At 46.4% G+C, this 22,500-nt stretch overlaps 1 protein-coding gene across 2 annotated transcripts in view; it reads right to left on the reverse strand.

Moving 5' to 3' along the window:
* Positions 1-2,866: 2,866 nt before the first annotated feature.
* akap13 (A-kinase anchoring protein 13) overlaps positions 2,867-22,500 on the reverse strand; it is a 97,964-nt gene continuing 78,330 nt past the window's right edge. For both annotated transcript variants that reach the window (XM_076269949.1, XM_076269942.1), the window contains 20 exons: positions 22,154-22,221; positions 21,792-21,846; positions 20,872-21,040; positions 20,081-20,187; positions 19,576-19,722; positions 18,670-18,941; positions 18,027-18,152; positions 17,774-17,891; positions 16,560-16,811; positions 14,531-14,607; positions 14,132-14,313; positions 13,403-13,485; positions 12,942-13,130; positions 12,070-12,234; positions 11,828-11,889; positions 11,537-11,581; positions 11,192-11,242; positions 10,000-10,482; positions 6,867-7,221; positions 2,867-5,710 (listed from right to left, as the gene is read on the reverse strand). In XM_076269949.1, coding sequence (XP_076126064.1) covers positions 5,652-5,710; positions 6,867-7,221; positions 10,000-10,482; positions 11,192-11,242; positions 11,537-11,581; positions 11,828-11,889; positions 12,070-12,234; positions 12,942-13,130; positions 13,403-13,485; positions 14,132-14,313; positions 14,531-14,607; positions 16,560-16,811; positions 17,774-17,891; positions 18,027-18,152; positions 18,670-18,941; positions 19,576-19,722; positions 20,081-20,187; positions 20,872-21,040; positions 21,792-21,846; positions 22,154-22,221 — 3,065 coding nt within the window. In that variant the 3' untranslated portion in view covers positions 2,867-5,651. The remainder of the gene's footprint in view (positions 5,711-6,866; positions 7,222-9,999; positions 10,483-11,191; positions 11,243-11,536; positions 11,582-11,827; positions 11,890-12,069; positions 12,235-12,941; positions 13,131-13,402; positions 13,486-14,131; positions 14,314-14,530; positions 14,608-16,559; positions 16,812-17,773; positions 17,892-18,026; positions 18,153-18,669; positions 18,942-19,575; positions 19,723-20,080; positions 20,188-20,871; positions 21,041-21,791; positions 21,847-22,153; positions 22,222-22,500) is intronic.

Here is a 22,500-nt window from a genome sequence, read left to right on the forward strand (position 1 = left end):
GGATCAATTAGGAAATAAATAGAGTTTCCAGAGGGCAGGAGATGAAGGGAACAGGACCCAGAGGAGAGAGAGGAGAAGAGGGAAGAGGAGGAGAGGAGGGGAGGAGGAGAGGAGGAGAGGAGAGGAGGAGAAGAGGGAAGAGGAGGAGAGGCAACACGGGGTGAGGGGTGGACAGAGGGAGGAAGAGAGGACAAAGCAGACAGACAGAGAGAGAAACCAAGGAGGAGAGACAGGTAGTGAGGGCAGGGAAGAGGAGGAGAGGAGGGGAGGAGGAGAGACAGGTAGTGAGGGCAGGGAAGAGGAGGAGAGGAGGAGAGACAGGTAGTGAGGGCAGGGAAGAGGAGGAGAGGAGGGGAGAAGGAGAGACAGGTAGTGAGGGCAGGGAAGAGGAGGAGAGGAGGAGAGGAGGAGAGGAGGGGAGAAGGAGAGACAGGTAGTGAGGGCAGTGAAGAGGAGGAGAGGAGGGGAGAAGGAGAGGAGGGGAAGGAGGAGAGGAGGAGAGGAGGGGAGGAGGAGAGACAGGTAGTGAGGGCAGGGAAGAGGAGGAGAGGAGGGGAGAAGGAAAGGAGGGGAAGAGGAGAGGAGGAGGTGAGGAGGAGAGGAGAGGAGGAGGGGAGGGAAGAGGAGGAGAGGAGGAGAGACAGGTAGTGAGGGCATGGAAGAGGAGGAGAGGAGGGGAGAAGGAAAGGAGGGGAGGAGGAGAGGAGGAGGTGAGGAGGAGAGGAGAGGAGGAGGGGAGGGAAGAGGAGGAGAGACAGGTAGTGAGGGCAGGGAAGAGGAGGAGAGGAGGGGAGAAGGAAAGGAGGGGAGGAGGAGAGGAGGGGAGGAGGGGAGGAGGAGAGACAGGTAGTGATGGCAGGGAAGAGGAGGAGAGGAGGGGAGAAGGAGAGGAGGAGATGAGGAGAGGAGGGGAGGAAGGGGAGGAGGAGAGGAAGGGGAGAAGGAGAGACAGGTAGTGAGGGCAGGGAAGAGGAGGAGAGGAGGGGAGGAGGAGAGGAGGAGAGGAGGAGAGGAGGGGAGAGAGGGGAGGAGGGGGGAGGGAGGGAGGAGGCAGGAGGGAAGAGGAGGAGAGGAGGGGAGAAGGAGAGGAGGGGAGGAGGGGAGGAGGAGAGGAGGGGAAGGAGGTTTCAACCTTAGGTGAAATATGATGAGATGCTGATGAGACAAGGATGGAGGTGTGTGTTTGTGTGTGTGTGTGTGACCCTTTCTAGCAGGAGGGCAAGTGACTGATGGAATCTGCCGCTAAAGTCTCTGCCTGAAGGTAGGTGTGTGTGTGTGTGTGTGTGTGAGAGTGTGTGTGTGTGTGTGTGTGTGTGTGTGTGTGTGTGTGTGTGTGCGTGAAAAGCCTTCTAAAAGGACATCTTTTTTTACAGTCTCATCAGTCTCCCATTCCCCCCTCCTTTTTCTGCATTCTTTTTTCATTTCTTCTCCTGTTCTATTCTCTTTATTGCTCTCCAACTTCTCATCATCCTCTCTTTTCCCTTACCCCCTTCCTTCCCCCCCTTTCTCTCTGTCTCTCTCTCTCCTCCTCAGAGCCATTTGCATCTCATGTGCTGGGGGATTTAGAAAGGGCCTCACCAGACGACATGGTCAACATGGACCATAACCTGTCGATGGACAATGGCAGTCACAGCCTGGACAAGAGAACAAAAAACATTGATGTGTAGGTGACTCACCACATTACAGCCACCTGCTTCCTGTTGCCATGGTGACAGATGGACGGGGCTCAGAAGCATCTCACCCAGCTCATCACAGCACTGAGTAAAAAGGCTGGAACAGATTCATTTCCTTCCATTAGTGATTGCAATAATAACAACAGAATGATAGAAGCATTTATTGTGGTGGGAGTCACTTTGGATAGAAATGTTGGAAATAAATAAATAAATAAATGTAAATGCAATCAGAGCAACACTTTTAAGTGCTGATATCTGTGAAAAACAGTCATTTTCTCACCTGGTGGTCTGTATTTGTAAGTGGTATTTTTTTCTCCACTGCACCTTTTTTTCATAGCCAATATCTGAAGTGACAAACAAAAAAATATGAATCTGCTTACATTTGAATACATATTAGCCTATAAATAACAGTATTTTGGCAGTATTCTTACAATTTGCCTACCGGGTCTGCACATCACTATGTTCTCTCTCTCTCTCTCTCCGTTTGTCTGGAGTATCTGCTAAGTGGTCATTCAGCCGACTGTCTGCAGGGCCCAGATCCGAGGCTCCACACAGAATGGAATGTCCTCTGGACACATCCTGTTAGGCCTTCAGTGACAGTGTGGTTGTGGTATGTAAAGTAGATGTGAAGAGGCGATTATACTCACTGAAATGGAAACATAATGTGACGGGCGGACATAAACAGTGGAGTAGCAATTACGCTGAAAAAGGACTCATTTACACTGCATTCTGATCTGCTCACACAACAAAGACATTTATGCAACCCATAGAACCTTGGTTGACGAGGTACACTCATCTTTGTTCTTCAGCAGCGGCAGACAGCAGAATAGTGTGTACATTTATATGTGTGTGTGTGTGTGTGTGTAAATATGAGTATGTCATTGGTTACGGATGTCCAGGACAAAAAAGTTGGACAGAGCAACCATGGCAACAGTTACAACAACAACCTGATGACCAAACAGGGAGAAGAGAGAAGGAGGGACTTCAACCTTGATCTGAAAGCAAAGGTCATCCACCTCTCATCAGTCAGCATATCAGTGCATACAGTCACTCAAAACACAAACACACTTTATGTACAGTAAATGTTATTTATTAAGGTGGTTTGGTTTGTTCGAATGTACAGTCCAGAAAATGACACAGATAAATAAAGCCTTGTTACAAAAAGCTTAAATCAAAAACACCAACAAAAAAAATCCATATTTCAAACTTCATAATTTATTTTTTACATAACAACTATTTACAAAAGTACTTTTTGCCCTTTTTTTGTACAAAAACAAAAGAAAAACAAATAGGATGAACCTGTACCTTTTTGCTTTGTGTTTAGTAACAATCATTTCAAATTGTGACACAAAGGTTCAATTTCTCAACCCCACACAATGTGACATATAGAACAATAGTGCACTCAATATTTTGCATTAATTTTTTCTAGGAGAAATTTCACTGTGCTTGACTTTTATTCATTCAGGTTCATTTTCTTCGAGTATCCAGGCCCTAATTATTCAAGCTGGTTGAAAAGGCAGATTCTTAAATAAAGAAAGCATTATGGCAAACATTCCATCTCTAAGGCAAACAGGAAGAGGTGAAGGTGGATTTAAACTCAACATTTGAGTTTCCGATTATCCAGAGGCCAGGAATGCCAAGATTCCCATAAATCCCGGGGATTAAAAAAAAAAGAATTGAATTGAGTAAACATTACCAAAAAGGAAGATTTTTCTCTTTCAGATAATGGCAATCTTTCTGTTCCCCCCCCCCCCCCTTCATGCATTCTATCTTCTCTTTCAGCATTTATCTTTCTCACCATCTCTAGATGTGCTCACACATTGATGGTTGGAGACAGACTTCTGCAGCTCCCTCTGTTGGTGAAATGACAAAACTGCACGTGCCCCTGCCCTGCTATTTTGACTGCCTCCCCTGTAACCATCCGTTTGATCCTGGATCTGCTGCTGAGGCTGTGCTCCAGTGGATGGCTTAATTTCTGCCCACCAACTCCCACCCACATCGAACCTCCCCCCACCCTATCATGGAACCCTGGGGGTCCAGCCTCTAATGAATCACAGTCTGCCTCCCTGACAGGAAGGAAATAAATCCATACAGGGTCCCAGTACAGATCCCTGCAGTACTGCGGGGCATTGCCTCTCCACACATGCAATTAAAAAAAATAAAATAAAATGAAAAAAGTTAAGTAAATTAAAATAATGGCCTGAAGAGAGAAAGGAATTAAAGAGATGGATAAAGCAGTTTAGCACATTTCCCCACATCTGCATCTGAGCATGTGCAGTGGGCTCAACCTTCTCAAGCTGGGCATGGCCTGACCGGCAGGCAGGGGAATCATGGGATATGTGCGGTTTAAAGACCGCTCGGGGTAAAAGGTCATAGAAGTGTGCCGGTCTGAGCACAGGTCAAAAGGGGCGCACAGAACTGGACACTTGTGACTGTTCATGGGTCTTTGGTTTGATATGCAAATCAACACAATTGCACCTCTGCAGCTCTCTGTACAGGAGAGCGTTGTGATGCAATAACTCCTTGCATTGCAGATATGTCCTAATCTGATAGCACCTCAATGAAAACACACTCACGTGAACACACATATCCTGCAGAGACAGTACCAGAGTTAGACCTTTGGGATATTATTTAATATGTGGAAGCTAGCTCCGCATATCATTCAAACTGTTCATGTTACAAATTACATGATTTCAAACAAAAACAAAAAATACAATAACTCGGTCTCAAAGTCATAATCGTCTCCTTGATAGATTTTTGATTTGACAACACAAACCTAGTGGAGCTGATGGATTGTGTCCCACTCCAAGAGGACAGTTTTCATTTGAAACTGTGTGCTAATAAAGTGCTCAAAACGTGTTGAAAAACTGCATTAAGGCTGGCAGTTAGGGTAAAATAAGGCTAAAAGGACTGGTGGCTTTCCAAAATAGGGAGGGGAATATAAACTAAAGCATAGCTGAAGACGGCACTCATTACTGTGTGTGTGTGTGTGTGTGTGTGTGTGTGTGTGTGTGTGTTCCTTTTCTCACAAACTTTTTCATCCTAACTCACTTCCTATTTTCAATCTCACTTTCTATCCTTTTACAATCCCTTCATTCATAAATGTGTAATTGTCACTTACTTAATTTTGGTAATCTACCTGTCTGTTCCTGCCTCTTCCAATTGTGTGTGTATGTCTAAGCAATGTGTTTGTATGTGTGTGTGTGTGTGTGATTGGCCACCTGATGGCCCATTTCAACATTGCATTCTTCAGCTTCCTCTCCCATCTCAAGCAAACACAGGAGTTAAAAATTGTGCCATGCATCCATTCCATTCCACGCTCACGACATCCCTTGTGGGGCCATTCTCCCACACCTGCACCTTGGAGACGTCCTCCGGCCCCCCCGCTTCGGTCTAATTAGCCCTTAATGTCATCTGAGACCTCTAATCACTCTCAGAGGGTCTCACACAAAAACAACATGGCCATCATATGGGGCTGAGAGCCTCTCTGATGATGACAGTCTCTTCCACATCATGCTCTCAGGTGGTGCAAGTCTCTTTCTCCTCCTCGTGACAGAGGTGCCCTTTTGTAGTCTTTGCATGGTCTTCATCCTCTTCCTCGGGATGAAGATGACCATGATGACCACTCCTCTCAAGTCCCTCTTACAGCGGCATACAGCGGCATGTCGCCAAGTCAAGTCCAAACCAATCCAATCCACATCACCAAGCAACCAGCTCACCACACACTTCATCAGTACACTCTCAAAGGGTCCAGAGTGGGTGTGTCAGGCTGCATCTGGATGTGTGTGTGTGTGTGTGTGTGTGTGTGTGTGTGTGTGGTTGTCTTGAGTTTAGTGCACTGACAGATGTGGGAATCCTTTGGCAGAACACAGCCTGGAATCCCACACATTTAGGTGCTGTATTGGGGGTGGGGTCTTGCAAGGCTGATCCTGAGAGAGGGGGCTTGTGGGATACTGGAGGACCTGGATTAGAGTGACTTCAGCAGTAGAAAACCGGTCCTTCCCCAGAGGCGTCTGTGGCTTCAGTGCTGGAAGCGTCTGCAGACGGAAACAAATCAGAAGGTCACACAAAGTCCCACCACATGATACTGACAAAACACTGTATCAGGCACTACCCTCCTACAATATCACCACCTAAAAAGAACCTATGTGATGGCAATGCATAGCTAAACATATGGCAAACATATACAAGTTAAAAAGCCATTGAGCTTTTATCCGTGCCAACTGTGCAGATGTCGTCATTGGCGGCAACTTGGCAAGTTTTGTGGAATCGATCATGAATAAGTACTTTTTGGAGAACTCGGTGAAGTGTAAAAATAAGAAAGAAAGTGACACCAGCTTAAGAGCTCACTCCTCAGCGCAGGCCTGAGATACTAATCTTCTCCTTTCTTATCCCACCCGCACCACAGCCACGTGTCCCCCCCCCCGCCCCAACCCCACCCTCCCCAACCCAAACCGTGCCCACTGAAGCGTTATGCTAAATGACAGCCAGAGTAATGACTGCGCTAGTCATGGCAGCATCTCGACAGTAGTGCGTTCGAGTCTTTATGTTGCGTGTCTACTTCACATAATTCTCTTGTCATGGGGAAGTAGACACTGTTAAACTCCCGCTCCACCACCGCATGTCGCCGTGCGTTACGTCCCCCAACCAGCGGCAGTGGCAGATACGGCGGCAGCAACAATGGTCCCAGCAGACCAGATGCCACTGAGTCACACACTCACTCACACACACACACACGCACGCACGCACGCACGCACGCACGCACGCACGCACAGCTGTGTTCTTATCTAATCATGCTAGCACAGATTGTGACTCTCAGCCGTAATGTGATCTTAACCAGAGTCCATGTATGTTTCTAATAAGATCATAAGATCATATCTATGTCTCCTGAGCAATCACGGATCCCACTTTGACAACTAAAATGTTCCTATGGGTTTGTTTGGCTGTTGAGTTCAAATGGCAACAGTCTTCCTTCAGAATTGTTCACTACACATCTTCATAATTGAAGGCCTTTTACTTTTAAAAGCCTCCTAAAATGAACAGTCCTGACCACAGACAGGAGGTCAATACTACTACCGGTACTCCTGCAACAAACGTCACCTTCTTATGCAGTAAGCTGAAAGGCGATAGGCGACACTGTAAAATTGAGTGGCTGGACAGAGAGTGGTTCTGCAGGTCAGGTGAGTGTGTTACCTGTGGGAGATGAGGCCTGACCTTTGCCCTTCTTCTTCTTCTTCTCCTTCTTGTCTTTGGGCTTGGTGAGCTGCAGCAGGCGGCTGGGCATCGGCTGGGGAGTCGACACGGTGGAGGAGGAAGAGGAGGAGGAGGAAGATGAGAAGGGGTTCAGGCTCTTCCCTTTCCGCTTCTTGGAGTCCATCCTGGACATCAGGTCCTTGGCCGCGGCGCTGCCGGCGGCTGGGGACGTGGAGTAGCAGGACAGGTCGCCGGTGCCGGCCACAGGGAATCGGTCCAGCGAGCCGGAGCTCTGGAACTTCATAGAGTCCTCCGATGTGGTGGAAGGGGTCCTTTGCAGCTGACACAGCTGTTCCTGTGAGAGAGAGAGGGAGACAGAGAGGGGGAGAGAGGGGGAGACAGAGAGGGGGAGAGAGAGAGAGAGAGAGAGAGAGAGAGAGAGAGAGAGAGAGAGAGAGAGAGAGAGAGGTTAACCATCAGTATTAGAAGTGGTTTCAACACAGGGTAACCATTAATTAACTGGAAAGCTTGGGTTACCACACCATCTTCAAAGTCAAGGACTTTCCAGGCCCAATTCTATCAAATGCAAGGATCCAAACATCATAGTTTGAGAATGTTTAAACACTACTTAACATTTGTGCTGTACTGTACAGTGATTGTAGACGATGTGGTCTTTTTGCCTTTTCTGACTCAAAATACATCAATTTCAATTACCTATATTATTCATGTATGTTTTTCAAAAACTTTCAAAGGCCTTTCAAATTTATGTTTCTGTGATTTCAAGGACCCAGGGAAACCCTGTCTACTGTAACATTCAGCTAGAGTGGGATAGCCTCAGGATACCCAATAGCTATAAAGAGCACACACTACTGGGATTTGGCCTCAACACAACAATTACAAAGAAGTAACAAAGTCAGACACCAGCCCCAAGGATGCAGGCTACAGTGGAATTCTCCATGACTTCCTATAGCCCAGGTGCCATGGGAAGATATATTAATAAATATGAATAATTCATCTTTTCTTCAACAGCACATTTCGTATGCCAAGTGCAGGTAAAAGTGCTTTATAAGCAGGAATACATAATCTATGTGCAGCAATAAATAGCATGAAAATTAAATCATGAAAAAGTAAACTGCATGACTAAAAACAAAGAAGATTATTAAGATATGGAAGATTGTTAAAAAAAAGAAGTAATTAATTAACTGGAAAGCCTGGACTGAAAAGCAAAGCCACTGACAAAGCAGTCTGTGTGTATAGGATGTATGGTTGCTGAGCAAGTACTTAGGTTGCAAGGTGTGTGTTGAAGAGAACTCTCTGATTTATGTGATTACAGAACATCACAACGCTGTTAATTATTGTCATTCCAGAAAGAAATGTGTCCCTGACTGAACCTACAGGTAGCCACAGGTTTATGACACACAAACACAAACACACACACACACACACAGTCACAGTGAGCCATAAAAGTATGTAAGCATTGAGACCCAAGGAGTCAGGGCAGGTTGTTTTGAGTACACAGCGAGTGCAAGGGCTGGATTAAGATGCAGGCCAGCATAGGGTTAAAGCATTACATAAAGCACTTAACCTGCAGCACAGAGGCTCTGAGCGGTTACATAAGCACAGTGTAATACCAAAGCACACTTAGCTGGCAGATCATTACCAAAATGAAAAAAAAAAAGCTCCAACAACACAGGATGAAGGATGAACGCGCAGTGAAGCAGCACTAAGTCTCTTAAGCCCCAACACTGAACAGGGAGGGAAAGACCGGGTCGGCCGGGCTTAGTGTCTGTGGTACAGCCGGTTCCCCCGGAGTGGATTTGCATCCACTTCCTGCCCCAAACGTCCCACGCCGTGGGTGTTCCCCTCCACATGAGCTGTCAGCATGACACGCACATCGCCGCGGCGACTGCAGCCAGAAGAGGGTGAACAGCGGCGTCCTGGCACTAGAGGACACGAGACGTCCTGACCGCAGGAGGGCTGAGAGCTTAAGAGCAGGATGACGCTCGTCCCCTTTTCCCTGGTGGCCTGGGATGGACAGAAGACAGCAACGCTCCTTGTCCCCTCCCAACCACCACGCTCCCAGACACAAGCGCAAAAGTGTCTCAGACAAAAGGGCAAAATTGTCTCAGACACAAGGGCAAAAGTGGAAGAGTCTCAAACACAAAGGCAAAGGGCAAAAACAAAAAAAATGCTTTACACCAATCTACCAACACCGAACTACATGGAACTGAGCAACACAAAGCTCCATACTTCATGATATCAAAGTAAAGAGGAGTTTTTGAGAGGTGTGTATGCAGCAAGGCCAAGCATGTGTGTTGACGAGGAAGTATGTACAGTATGACTATGACAGATTAACATCTGCCTACTGACTGACTGATTCATTAAGTCATTCTGATAAGTGACTATGACAGATAAACACCTGTCTGCTTCTGGTAAATGACTCACTTGTCTTTGGAGTTTTGTCATTCAACAACAGATCATACAACATTTTGTCATGGCGCCATCTTCAAACCATCATGGGATGACTTGACAGCAGTGGCTGTTGGCCTAGCCTTACACAGAAAGAGCGCACACACACACACGCACACACACCACTGTTCAGACCATCTGCACACTGATAAACTTAAGCAGACTCAACCCAGTGTGTGTGTGTGTGTGTTTGTGTGTGTGTGTGTGTGTGTCTCTGTTTGTGGGAAGGGGGTTGCTATGAGACTGGCATTGGTTTATCAATTCTGAGAGACACGTGTATTCAGGTGTAACACCTCACAAAAAATGTCTACAATTCTAGTGGATAAAACCAAGTTTTTACTCACCACAGAGCATGTGTTCATAATAAAGAAAGAACACATGAAAACATGAATAAGTTGTGTGATATGATCTGGTGGAGAGGTATTTCCATGATATTCTTTGGTGGGGGGGGGTATTTAAGTAATATTCCCATGGTGGAAGAGAATTGTGTAATATCCTGTGATGGAGTATTGTGTGATATCCTATGGTGGAGGGGCATTTGTGTGATATTGTGGGGGGTAGGTGGGGGAGGATAGACCACAAGCACAGCAGCATACAGACATCAGAATGAGCAGTCACCTCATCAGAACATGCGACTACAGAACCAATCAGAAGCAGCGGTCACCTGTGTGTGCTGCTTCAGTTGCTCCCTCTCGCGCTCCAGTCGGCCCTGAGCGTCGCGCAGCTTCTCCCTCTCCCTCTGCACCTCCTCCTCGCGCTCGCGGAGCAGCCGGAAGTCCTTCTCCAGCTCCTCCTCGCGCTCGCGGAGCGTCCTCTGCTCCTGTTCTAGCCGCTGCCCGCCGGCGGCCGCCTCTCCCTCGAGCCTCCGCGCCCGCTGCTCCCGTTCGGCCAGCGTCCGCTCGCGCTCCTCGCACTTGCCCTGCCAGCGTCGCCGCTCCTCCGCCAGAGCCCGCTCCTGCTCCGCCACCTCGGCCACAGCGCCGGGGCTGCTGCCGCTGCTGGTGGGGGTGACCGCCGCCGTCGCCGCCGGCCGGGAGGACGAGGAGAAGGAGGAGCAGACGGAGGAGGTGGAGGAGAACGACGCGGAGCGCTGGGTGAGGGCCTGCCGCTGGTTCTCAATGAAGGAGTCCTGCTGGACCACCACAGCCTGCAGGCAGGCAGACAGAGAGAGAGAGAGAGAGAGAGAGAGAGAGATAGAGAGAGAGAGAGAGAGAGAGAGAGAGAGAGAAATAGATGATGCAGAGAGATGACAGAGAAATAGAGAGAGAGATGACAGAGAGATGACAGAGAAAAAGAGAGAGATGACAGAGAGAGAGAGAGAGGAATATAAACATATGGCTACATAACACCTCCACCTCTTCAAAACACCAGCACCAGTAATAGGGTTTACAGGGCTCACAGAGTGGAAATTGGATCATAATGGGGGAAGGAGAATAAGATAACAGATTTCAATCTACTGGGTCTGTGTGTGTGTGTCTGCGTGTGTGTCTGTGTGTGTGTGTGTGTGTCTGTGTCTGTGTCAGTCATTCATTTCTAAGGATGAATAAGAGTTGCTATGGTACTTCAACAATCACAGAACTGAAGGACAGAGGAAGAGAGTGATGACAACAAAGACGGATGAAAACTGAGTTGTACAGAGCAAAGGACTGGTTGATAGAGACAGCACTGCAGAAGGAGAGGATGGGTTGATAGAGACAGCACTGCAGAAGCAGAGGATGGGTTGATAGAGACAGCACTGCAGAAGCAGAGGATGGGTTGATAGAGACAGCACTGCAGAAGCAGAGGATGGGTTGATAGAGACAACACTGCAGAAGCAGAGAAATGATGAGGTGATGATGACAGACGAGTAGGCCTACCTGCAGGGCGAGTAGAAGATCGTGCAGGTGGGTGACGCTGTTGAGCACCTGCTGTTGAAGGAGGAAGAGAGCAGAGGACATTTTCACACAGGGACACACATCTCAGCAGCACTCTATTCATCAGCCACAGTAAAGTAATTACAGGCCATCACATTTAACGATTACCACTAGTCAAAGAACTGGCAGACGAATAAATCAGAGAGTGTGTGTGTGTTTGTGTCTATGTATGCGTTTGTGTGAGTATGTGTGTGTATGTGTGTCTGTGTGTGTGTGTGTGTGTGTGTGTGTGTGTGTGTGTCTATGTGTGTGTTTCTGTGTGTGTGTGTGAGTGTGAGTGTGTCCTACCTCACTATTCCTCTTGAGTAGGAGCAGAAGGTTAGCATTGCCTCCCTGTGGACAAAAGATGCAATTGCAGCATCAAAACCTGCTGTGTAGCCCTCATCAAACTACTCTGCAATGTACATGATAAATAAGCATGTTTGTCATTTAATTTGCATTGTACATTAAGTTTATATTGACACACACATACACGGACAGACAGACAGACAGACAGACAGACAGACACATAGATACACACAGAGACATAATAGACACACACACGGACACACACATACACAGACACAGACACACACACACCTTCTTCAGCACACTGTCCGATTCGGTTCTTCGTAAGTCCTCACCCTCATCTTTCTCTCCATCTGTAGAGAAGTATAAACGATATTAAACCTCCTTCTAAGTCACCTTTCAATTTTGTGGCTGAAAAGCAGGATGTTTTTGTTTCTATGTGACAGGACAGGTACAGGTTTAACATAGACCTACAGGATGTGTGTTGGGGGTCAGTTGAGGTGGTTTCTGTGGAGGTTTGGTTTGGCTCTTACTTTTGGAGATGTTCATCTGGTGGCTATCGAAGCCCCCAAAGGTCTCAGCACGTCGGGGGAGGCAGACTGGCCCCACACTGCCCCCTGGTGGATCCTGACACGACGACATCTGATGACCCACAGCTCCAACAACACTTCTGTTCACCAGCTCCTGCAGGGTCTCCACTGTACACACACACACACACACACACACACACACACACACACACACACACACACACACACACACACACACACACACACACACACACACACACACACACACACACACACACACACACACACACACACACACACACACACACACAGAGAGAGAGCGAGAGACAGAGAAACAAACAGTTTAGACCAGTGTTTTTCAACCTTTTTTGTGCCACGGCACACTTGTGACACTTAAAATGTCCCACGGCACACTAACATCCTGTGTGAAGAAAAAACTAAACATACCATAGCCTAACAATTCAAATAATACACAGATATGGCCTTATTATGGCTTCTATGCAAGACCTGCTCAATAAAACAGGCACCCTCTGTTTCATTTGTAGGTGACTATATCTAATTTAATTGTTGTTATGAACTGGATATGTGATGATTCTGTGAATACTGGATATGGGGCCCCCATTGTACAATGCCTGCATACCACAAATAGTGCAATCATACCATCAATGAGAGCATGTGGTTATAAATTCTTTAATGCAACAGTTGCTTTTCTAGGCCAGTGAGTGACATTTGGGTAATTGTCTGCGGCACACCTGATGATCTCTCACGGCACACTAGTGTGCCCCGGCACAGTGGTTTAAAAACACTGGTTTAGACCATCCATTTAGCCCAGGAGATTTTGTTTTTTACAGTCTTTCCCTGCTTGAAACCCTCACCTTCTTTCAGAGCGTCCTTCATGATTGGCTCGCCCTTGGTGACATCGCTGGGCGTGGCACGGAACATCATGCGGCAGCGGAGCGCATGGATGAGGTCATCTGGCGCAGCGCAGTCGCACAGCTCCCGGAACAGCTTTACCTTTTCCTCCAGCAGACCCAGGATCTGCTCATCCTTCCGGTGCAGGAGATCTATGGGTCAGAGGTCAAGGTCAGGAAGAGGCAGAGAGAGGATATAAGAATGTAGGATAAACACACGCTCAGCTCCCTCAGGGAAAATCTTCCCCCCACCATATAATGCCGTTGACAGGGGTGCTCCGACACTTTTGGACACTTGGCCACACCAGAACTGGAATTTTCAACTAACAATCTTTCGATAAACAATGGATTTTTTTTTTGAGTGGCGCAGACAAAAATAGAACTGAATGGTAATGCACATGGTGGTGGCAGAAAGGTCAGCCTACCTCGCATCTCCTTGGCTTTGCTCTCCTGCAGCCGCTTGTCCTCCTCACTCTCACTGGGGATGCCCTCATCCTCATCCTTCTCTCTGGAGTGCACAGGGGGGAGGAAGAGACATGAGATCCAATCAGGTCATTCTCGTGTGTGTGTGTGTGTGTGTGTGTGTGTGTGTGTGTGTGTGTGTGTGTGTGTGTGTGTGTGTGTGTGTGTGTGTGTGTGTGTGTGTGTGTGTGTGTGTGTGTGTGTGAGAGAGAGAGAGAGAGAGAGAGAGAGAGAGAGAGAGAGAGAGAGAGAGAGAGAGTGTGTGTGTGTGTGTGTGTGTGTGAGAGTGAAAATGAAAATGAGAGTAAAGTGTTATTTGTATGGATACAATTTGTCTTTCTTTTTTTCCTTCCGCCACCATCTCTCTCCGATACCCCCCTCCACACACACACACACACACACGCCCACTGGTTAGCACTCTGGACTTGTAACCGGAGGGTTGCCGGTTCGAGCCCCGACCAGTGGGCCCTTGAGCAAGGCACCTAACCCCTCACTGCTCCCCGAGCGCCGCTGTGGTTGCAGGCAGCTCACTGCGCCGGGATTAGTGTGTGCTTCACCTCACTGTGTGTTCACTGTGTGCTGTGTGTGTTTCACTAATTCACGTATTGGGTTAAATGCAGAGACCAAATTTCCCTCACGGGATCAAAAGAGTATATATACTATACTATACACACACACGCCCCTCTACTCACATGGACTGCATGGCGTTCTGGATGAGCTGTATCCAGGTGTTGCGCTCGTCCTTGGAGCTGGCGTACACCTCCACCATCTCTGGCCTCTCGATGCCCGCCGTGATCAGGAACAAGGCCTTCTCCTCGTTAGCCACCTCGCGCACGATCAGCTTTTGCAGGGAGATGACCGTAGACCGCTGGTCCTGCAAGAATGAAGAGAGAGAGAGAAAATGAGGAACGTTAAATAAAACAGCAGCTTTGTGATGTATTCAAAACCACACGGTTACACAGAGAGCCAATGTTCCCCAATTGTGTGGGATGTCTCAACACTGTGTGAATATTACATCAGAAACAGATAAGCTGGGAGCGCATGGACACTCAGCCACTGCAGAGAGTTGATCATGTCTGGGAACTGCATACCAGTGAAGCGAAGACGAACTTTTGATCTTTCTCTTGAAGGAAGACAAACACGTCGGACAGCAGCAGGGCCTGGACATCTAGGGGACAAACAGATAAACGGTGAGTATGTGTTTAGGATTGTGTCCATCCCTAAGAGGGTCAAACTACTGCCTCACTCCCCCTGCAGAGATTTTTTACTGTTATCCTAAAAAAAAAACAAAAAAAAACAAAACAAAAATGGCTCTTAACAACAGTCATTGTCGTGGCATTAGGCTCCTTAAGTCTTTCCCGACAGCCCATAGAGAAATCAGTACGTACGTACTGATGACGGAAATTAATAAAAGCATCATTTTTCTTCACTGAAACCCTGTGAAAACGTCTTTGTATGTCAATGAGTGTCTAAGCTAATCAAATAAATGGGTTTTCCTTGGATATGTGTTGAATTTTTGCTATTGGTTAGATTTTATATTTTGTGATTGGTTGTCAAGCGCCGATCGCGATATTTCAACATGGCGAGTAATGACAATCGACCGAGGTTCAGTGGTAGTAATGACATACTGTTCATCTGTTTTTAAAAGTACATATGCCCATGTTGTCTAGTGATATGAAACTGTGTGGTGTTAGAGGGTAGGGGCCAAATCTGTAGTGTAACTCCGTGTGGGAGGTATCTGAATCTGTTGGGTCATTGTCAGCAACACTGACTCTGTTGGGTCATTTTAACTGTTCATCTGTTTTAACAGTCTAAACTGTGTTAACATGATTATTACACATTGACCAAAAAAAAAAAACATGATTACTAACCAAAATAATATGTATGAGATGAAATTGTAAGTTATGTTTTTGATACAAATGTGATATTGCAACTAATGTTGATAATAAAACTATGTAATGGTTATTTAGGCTCGTCTGTATACATAATTTAAAAATTAGTTATTTAGAGTTCCTTTCACCCAATTGCTACTAAACTTGGTATTTATTTAGCCAACAGGTAAATGCAACTTTCTGCTATTTCACTTTTTTTATAACATGCTGTGTTGAAGCTGTAGAGCTTCACAAACTAAATAAATGTGCCCGGAATATGCAAATGTTATGCTAATTTATGCTAATTAGCATATATAAATAATACATAATTGTCATGTCAAACATATATTCGTGTAGCCTAACTATCTGGCTTCAAGAGAAAATGGATGGTTTCTTTGAGATATGCTTAGGTCACCCACAGCAGAATGAAATATCAAAGAAGTCATTTTTGGCCTATTTTGGCCCTGTCGGAAAGAGTTAATGTTCATGAATGGTGTCATATCATGGTTATGATGATGCTATATCAGTCTTAAGTGGACCCCTTGAAATGGACCTTTTTCACAGCAGCCCTTTTTATATGAAATATAAGGCAGGTTCAGGTGTCACTAATTACATTAAGGTTCTGATTCTGCTACGCTTAATTTGAACACTTGAGACTTCAGTACAGTAACACCTGTGCTTGTCCTACTATTTCATATCATGCCCAAACAGTGGCTGTCAAAAAGGTCTATATCGGAACTCCCCTATTACCGCCGGTCCCGTATTTCCGCTGTCTTGTGTGAATGTGTCACTTAATATCCATTTCTATACAAACCAGGACGGATTCCTAAAGAAACGCAAGCACCCACACCATAGGTGTACCTAAATTAGCTATGTACCAAAGATTACATTTTACCGTGACTCAAAGAGCTGTAAACAGCGTTGTAAGGCTGCGTGTACAAATCCGCTTGGAGCTCCAGTGGAATTTTAATTTCATGACGAGAATTCTCGGTCTAACCGTTCATGTGCCATTGAAATGGCGTAAATAGGCGACCCACCAGGCCAGCACTAACCACCGAGCGTGGTAAACAAAATCGGATATTTCAGGCAGAAAAAGCCCCGGTAAGAACCAAACCAGATTTGGTTCAAATCTACACACCTATGGCTACTGAAAAATGTAAGGTTCATTTATCAAATGTTATTTTTAAGTATTAAAAAATATCATTGTTTTTAGAATTTTCGAACGAAAGATGAAATCCTTGAGTCAGACCTTTGAACCGGCCGGCGGAGGTCTTGAGCTGCAGTGGGCCGTCGTGGAGCAGCCGGCGCCCTCTGAGCAGGTCCTCGCGGGCGAACATCTGGCCGCTCTTCATGCGCATGATGGACTTGCTGTCGGTACGGCCGTACACATCTTTCAGCCGACGCTTCCGCTCGTAGTCGTGCACGCGGTTGTCCACGGCCGTGACCACCTCCTTCACCAGGCGGAGCGAGCGCGACACCTCCTCCTGCTCCTCATCACCGTCTGCAATTACCGGGCAGGGGATAAGGGTGGGAGAGTTACTCACAGTCAGATCCTTAGCAGGTGCACTAACGTTTCTGTATAATGTAGAGAGATGCCTTTGCCTTCACTACACCTGCCATAAATGCATTTGTGTGATATATCTGTATTATGTTTGCATATACAACATACATGTTACACAACAAACAAAACAACACCAAAAACAAACAAACAAAAACCATGACAACGATGGAGAAACAATATGTAAGGGATAACGGCCGCCGAGGTGTCCTGTTATACGGAATTAATGGACGAGAGCGAGGGGCAAAAAACTCCATTAATTCCGTATAACTGGACACACTTCGAAGGCCGTTATCCTGCTTATCACCCGGTTGCCACTGTAAAGCAAAGGAAACACGCAGTTCTGTTTAAAAAGAAGCTCACTAGTTCAGCTTGTTGTACAACTTTCGTTGGCCCAGTTAGCTTGTTTACAGTTGATTACATTGTTGCGAAGCCTGCAACCAAAGATTGTAGAGCGCTGCAACCGTCGTCCTCCTATGGTTGTTATAGTTACCATTCCTAAGCATTGATATGGAACGGTGTCCTGTTATTCAGAATTAATAGCCACCCCACCAGCCAATCAGAAAAGAGTATTTCTTCTCTCCGGGTGATAATACATCTTAACCTTCCTTCCTTCAGAGGATGGTTCATCCCCAGAACAGAGGGTCAAGTGGTGACTACAAACAGGCTGAGGGAAGTGTTTAGAGGGAAGTGTTTAGCTTGACGTGTATGTGCTATGCCACAGGATGCTGCGTGGGGACATCAGTAGATGTTCCAGATAATGCCACAGGATGTGGTGTTCTACATCAGCATCTCAGCAGACATCAGTGGATCATGGAGTGGTTGAACTTCTGAGTAAATCAACATGCAGATCTTAACGAGATTTCTCTTATACATGAGAAATGTGTTTTTTTCTTTCCTCCCACCTTTGGTGTGCTGCAGTATCCTCTGAATGAGGACGGGGTATTTGGTGATGCGCTGGGTGACCAGCAGAATACACTCCGGGATGCTCAGCCTCCGAACGATCGCACTACTCATCTTTTTCTGGAAGAATGACAAACACACACCTATATGTATACACACTTCCAAACAACAGAGGAAACCACTGGGTTGCTGGGTACTTGTCTGAACTCAACTCCCAGGTGTTCCAGAGAGTCGAGGGGCTGCTCGGAGACTCACCTTAATGAACGCCTGGAACCGCTTGTCTTTGGCGTGGAGCTCTTTGTAAAAGTTTACCGCCTCGTTGTGGCGGCTGCAGAACTTCCCGTAGACCTTCTTCATGCGTTCTGCGCTGGATCCGGAGAACTGTACGGAACCCAGGGAAGTTGAATGAGTGAGTGAGTGAGTGAGTGAGTGAGCGAGTGGGTGACAGAGTGATGGATTCTCCTCCTCCCTTATGCTTCACACCATCTTCCCCCAACGCAAAGATAAAGTCCTCAGTACTGAGGCCTATGCCACTCTATGCCCTTTAGCTCCCCTTGGCAGTTTGTCTGTGCTAATGCGTAACCTAATCCAGGCCCTCCACCACATTATAAATCAAAACAGTGCACTGCATCCTTCTCAGCGTTGCACTCCCCATCATTCATCCTAACTACGTTTCTCTGAACTGAAGAACATCCACAGTCTGCATGTAATACAATTACGGGGTTCTGACTAATGGTCAGTTGTGCACGACTGAAACATGAAAAAAGCTCTGGTCATTTCAATAAACATGATTCTTACAAGTTCAATATACATGTTTCATTCAATTTCAACATATATACGTAACATATTTATTCTCCGGTCTCCCAGTATTAATATCCACACACACACACACACACACCTGAGAGACCAGCACGTCTCCAATCCGGTGCACCAGGAAGCCTCCCGCTGCGTTGGTGGTAGCGGTGGCGTCTCGCGAGAGTGGCGTCTGTCTCCGCCGCTCCAGCAGGGCGCTCAGCAGACGTCCGTGCAGCTCGGTCAGCTCGTCCAGGCAGGGGAAGAGGCGCTCCAACACGGCCGCATCCAGCTTCAGCTCCCCCGCCAGACCCTTGCAGTAGACCTCCCCCATGATGCGCAGCGTCCGCACCTGGTGCATCTCCGTCTGCATCAGCTCTGCACACACACACACACACACACACACACAAGTATCACTACTGGTACTTATAAGTTCTGTGGACATAGCTAACATTAACATTAAAGTGAAATTCCAACGAAAATTGACCCAAGGGTGTTTTTCTGCATTTAAACACATCAAATAAGCCGTGGAGACAGTATTTTTCGTTGATCAACCACTACAGAGCTTGCTCCGGTATAAGCTGTAGCCCAAAATCGCAAACAGTGGATTAGCTACTGTCTCCACGGGGTTATTTGATGTGTTTTAATGCAGAAAAACACCCTTGGGTCAATTTTTGCTGGAATTTCACTTTAACATTACCCGGCTGTTCTGGTCGAGTGTACTTTGATGACATGTGATTGACTCATTGGACATGTAGAGATTTTGTGTATGGATGACCTTTTAAGTAGACTAAGACGTATAATAAGAACAATAGCATGCCCTGGTGTCTGTAGTTGTCTGTGGGCTTGTCCACAATAAGAACAATAGCATGCTCTGGCGTCTGTAGTTGTCTGTGGGCTTGTCCACAATAAGAACAATAGCATGCCCTGGCGTCTGTAGTTGTCTGTGGGCTTGTCCACAAGTGAGTATAAGCGAGGCCTCAGTGGTAGGCAAAGACCTTTTAGTGGTTACCGTATATGATGTCCTGTCTCTTGACCACGTCCTTCTTGAGGTGCTTCAGCTGCTTCTTATCCACCGTTACGCTCCACGAGTCCGCCTCCAGCTCCCGCACGTCAGGCTCGAACTCACACATCAGCTGGACGTCCATCATCTCCGTACCTGCAGAACAAACACACACACACACATATATTCAGAATCGCACACATGTGCACGCCACAAGCACCACACATACACACACGAGCGTGCCACAAATACCACACACACAAAAATCAAAACACATCAAAGATCACAATGACAATTTTGCAAATAACCCACTCTGAGTTTGTGCGCAAGTGTTTGCTTGAAAATTTATGTGTGTGTGAGTGTGTGTGTGTACATTGTGTGTTTGTGTGCATGTGGATGCTTGAAAACGTACATGTGTATTTGTGTGTATTTTTGATCTTGAAAACATACATGTATGCTTGTGTGTACGTGGGACGTGTGTGTGTGTGTGTGTGTGTTGCAGTTGGTAACATACCTTCATCGGTCAGAGACTCTGTTGACTCGTTGACCTTGCTGGTCTTGTGCAGGGAGTCTGTGGACTGGGACATACTTCTCCTCAACGGCATGTCGTCAAGCCCAGGGCTACAGAAGAGAAGAGAAAGAGAAGAAGGGAAGAGAAGGAGGGAAGAGAAGGAGGGAGAGAAGGAGGGAGAGAAAGAAAAAAGAACAGACTTATGTGAGACTGAACAGATATAGAAGTGTCCCAATTCTGTGCTGTGTAGTAATATCCTGTGCATTGGTGTAAGTGTATAGGTGTTGAGTGTGTGAGTATGAGTGTGAGTGCGTGCGTGTGTGTGTGTGTGTGTGTGTGTGTGTGTGTGTGTGTGTGTGTGTGTGTGTGTGTGTGTGTGTGTGTGTGTGTGTGTGTGTGTGTGTGTGTGTGTGTGTGTGTGTGCGTGGGCTCAAGCGAACAAAAAATAATTCAGTGATAAGAGATGCTTGAATTTTCGATTATGCTTAGGAAAGGTGTTTCCATTCTACTCTAAAAAAAATCTCCTTCAGTACAGTGCAGCATTTACCAAAGGAGAGGAGACAAGAGACCACAATTCCTTTCACCAGGTAACAACAGCCAATCAGTGTGACACATCACCCCATCAATAACACCCATTACTATGTGTAAGTAGAGTTGGATTCCTTGGTTGTCTTTTCTTTAGCCATTATGAATTATAATATCCTTCCTTCACTTCCTGATATAAGTATAAGTGGATAGAAAAGATGTCGGGGTAAAAAATCCTGTGTGTATGTGTGTGTGTGTGTGTGTCTTACCCAGTAATGTTGGAAATGGACATACTCTTGGACAGTGGGTTGTGTCCACTAAAAGACATGATACTGCTGGTGCTTTTCCGTGGCAGATTAGCTGGCATCTGACCAAACTGATCATCAGGTATGGAGATGGTTGATTTCGGACGATCCCGAGATATGGCTATTGCTGGGGCTGAGAGTCGCACAAACAAACAAACAAAACAAACAAACAGTCAGGGTCAATCGATGAATCAATGACCAGGGAAACTAGAGAATGTGAAAGTAAGAAGTAATATTTTCTGCAGATCCCGGGCCTACCAGCAGGGGCTGCTCAAGAGTTTTCACAACAATTTCACAAAGTAATTCAATAGCCACTTTCCCACCATGTAGTTACAGGAACATAGTTATAGGAACTGTCCACTTTCTAAACAGTTCTACTAACTACTCTCCCCCAAAACCGGTTTTGCGTTTGCATTTGCCCTGGCCAAGTGGCCATAGGAACTGGTTGCCCATTCAATTTCAAATTGCCCGTTCAATTTGGGTTGACAGTGGGCATGACTTATAACCAATCAACCTAGACCTAGGTCACTAAGGGTCCTATGCAGCAAAGGGTAAAGGGAAATGACCATGCCCTGAAGTAGGAGCTGAAAGAGTTACAGGAACTGCGGTCAGAGGAACGTAATAATCCCCAAATTGGTCCAGTCGGAACACACACAAAAAAAGGTTCTAGGTACGTTATGTTCTAGGAATTGCAAAAATCCCTCCGTTGGGAAAGGGACTAATTACAGTCATATCATCACGTGTCTACCAGAGCTTGCACCCACAAATCCTGTGTGTGAATGGATACTCACACACCTAGTACCACCACAGTAGAACATCCACATCAGCACGTCTCACCTGACCCAACCACCCCCAAACCCAGGATATGCACAAGGCATTCTTACTTTTGTTTCTCATGATGACACCAGATGGTGGTCCAGAATCAGGCAGTGTCGTTGACTGTTGGGGAGAGTGAGACAGGTGTCAGTTTGTGACCACAGACAGATATTCACCATGCACATGCACACTGATTGATGTGCAAGGGTGTGTCCTTCCTCCTTTCAAGCCTTAACACACCTCACATATACACACACACATCTGATTTAATTTGAGTTAATGTGACGTGTGGTCAGTTGCAGCTGAGGGTGTGTTTTAATTACACAAACAGAAAGTCACATGTCTGGTGTTGTTGGATAATATGGAGGGACATAGAGAGAGAGTGAGCAGGACAGAGGAAGAAGAGGAAGTGAAAGAAAGACAACACTACCTTCATTTTGACCTTGACGCACACAGGCAGATTTTCTCGACAGCCTTTGTGGACGTGTGCACTGCAATCTGTGAGCGTGTGAAAGGGGGACATGACAAAAACAAACCTTGAGTCAGACATGGGCATCCAAAACAACATCAGCAGCAGCAGCAACAGCAGCAACAACACCGTAAGGAAAAGAAACAATCAATCATAGGTTTCACTCTCAGTTTGTCATTGCTAAACATCAACAGTCAGCTGTGAGTGGGTCACACACACACACATGCACCGTGACACTCACAGTGCACACATACTGTATACACACTACCACTCACTCATCAAAACCCTCATTATTTACCAAAAAAACA

This window comes from Alosa pseudoharengus, unplaced genomic scaffold, assembly GCF_046254945.1.
Source record: "Alosa pseudoharengus isolate Yale_2024_CS ecotype anadromous, Long Island Sound unplaced genomic scaffold, YU_APseudo_1.1 YU_APseudo_1.1_scf_10, whole genome shotgun sequence".
In the NCBI taxonomy this organism is placed as follows: domain Eukaryota; kingdom Metazoa; phylum Chordata; class Actinopteri; order Clupeiformes; family Clupeidae; genus Alosa; species Alosa pseudoharengus.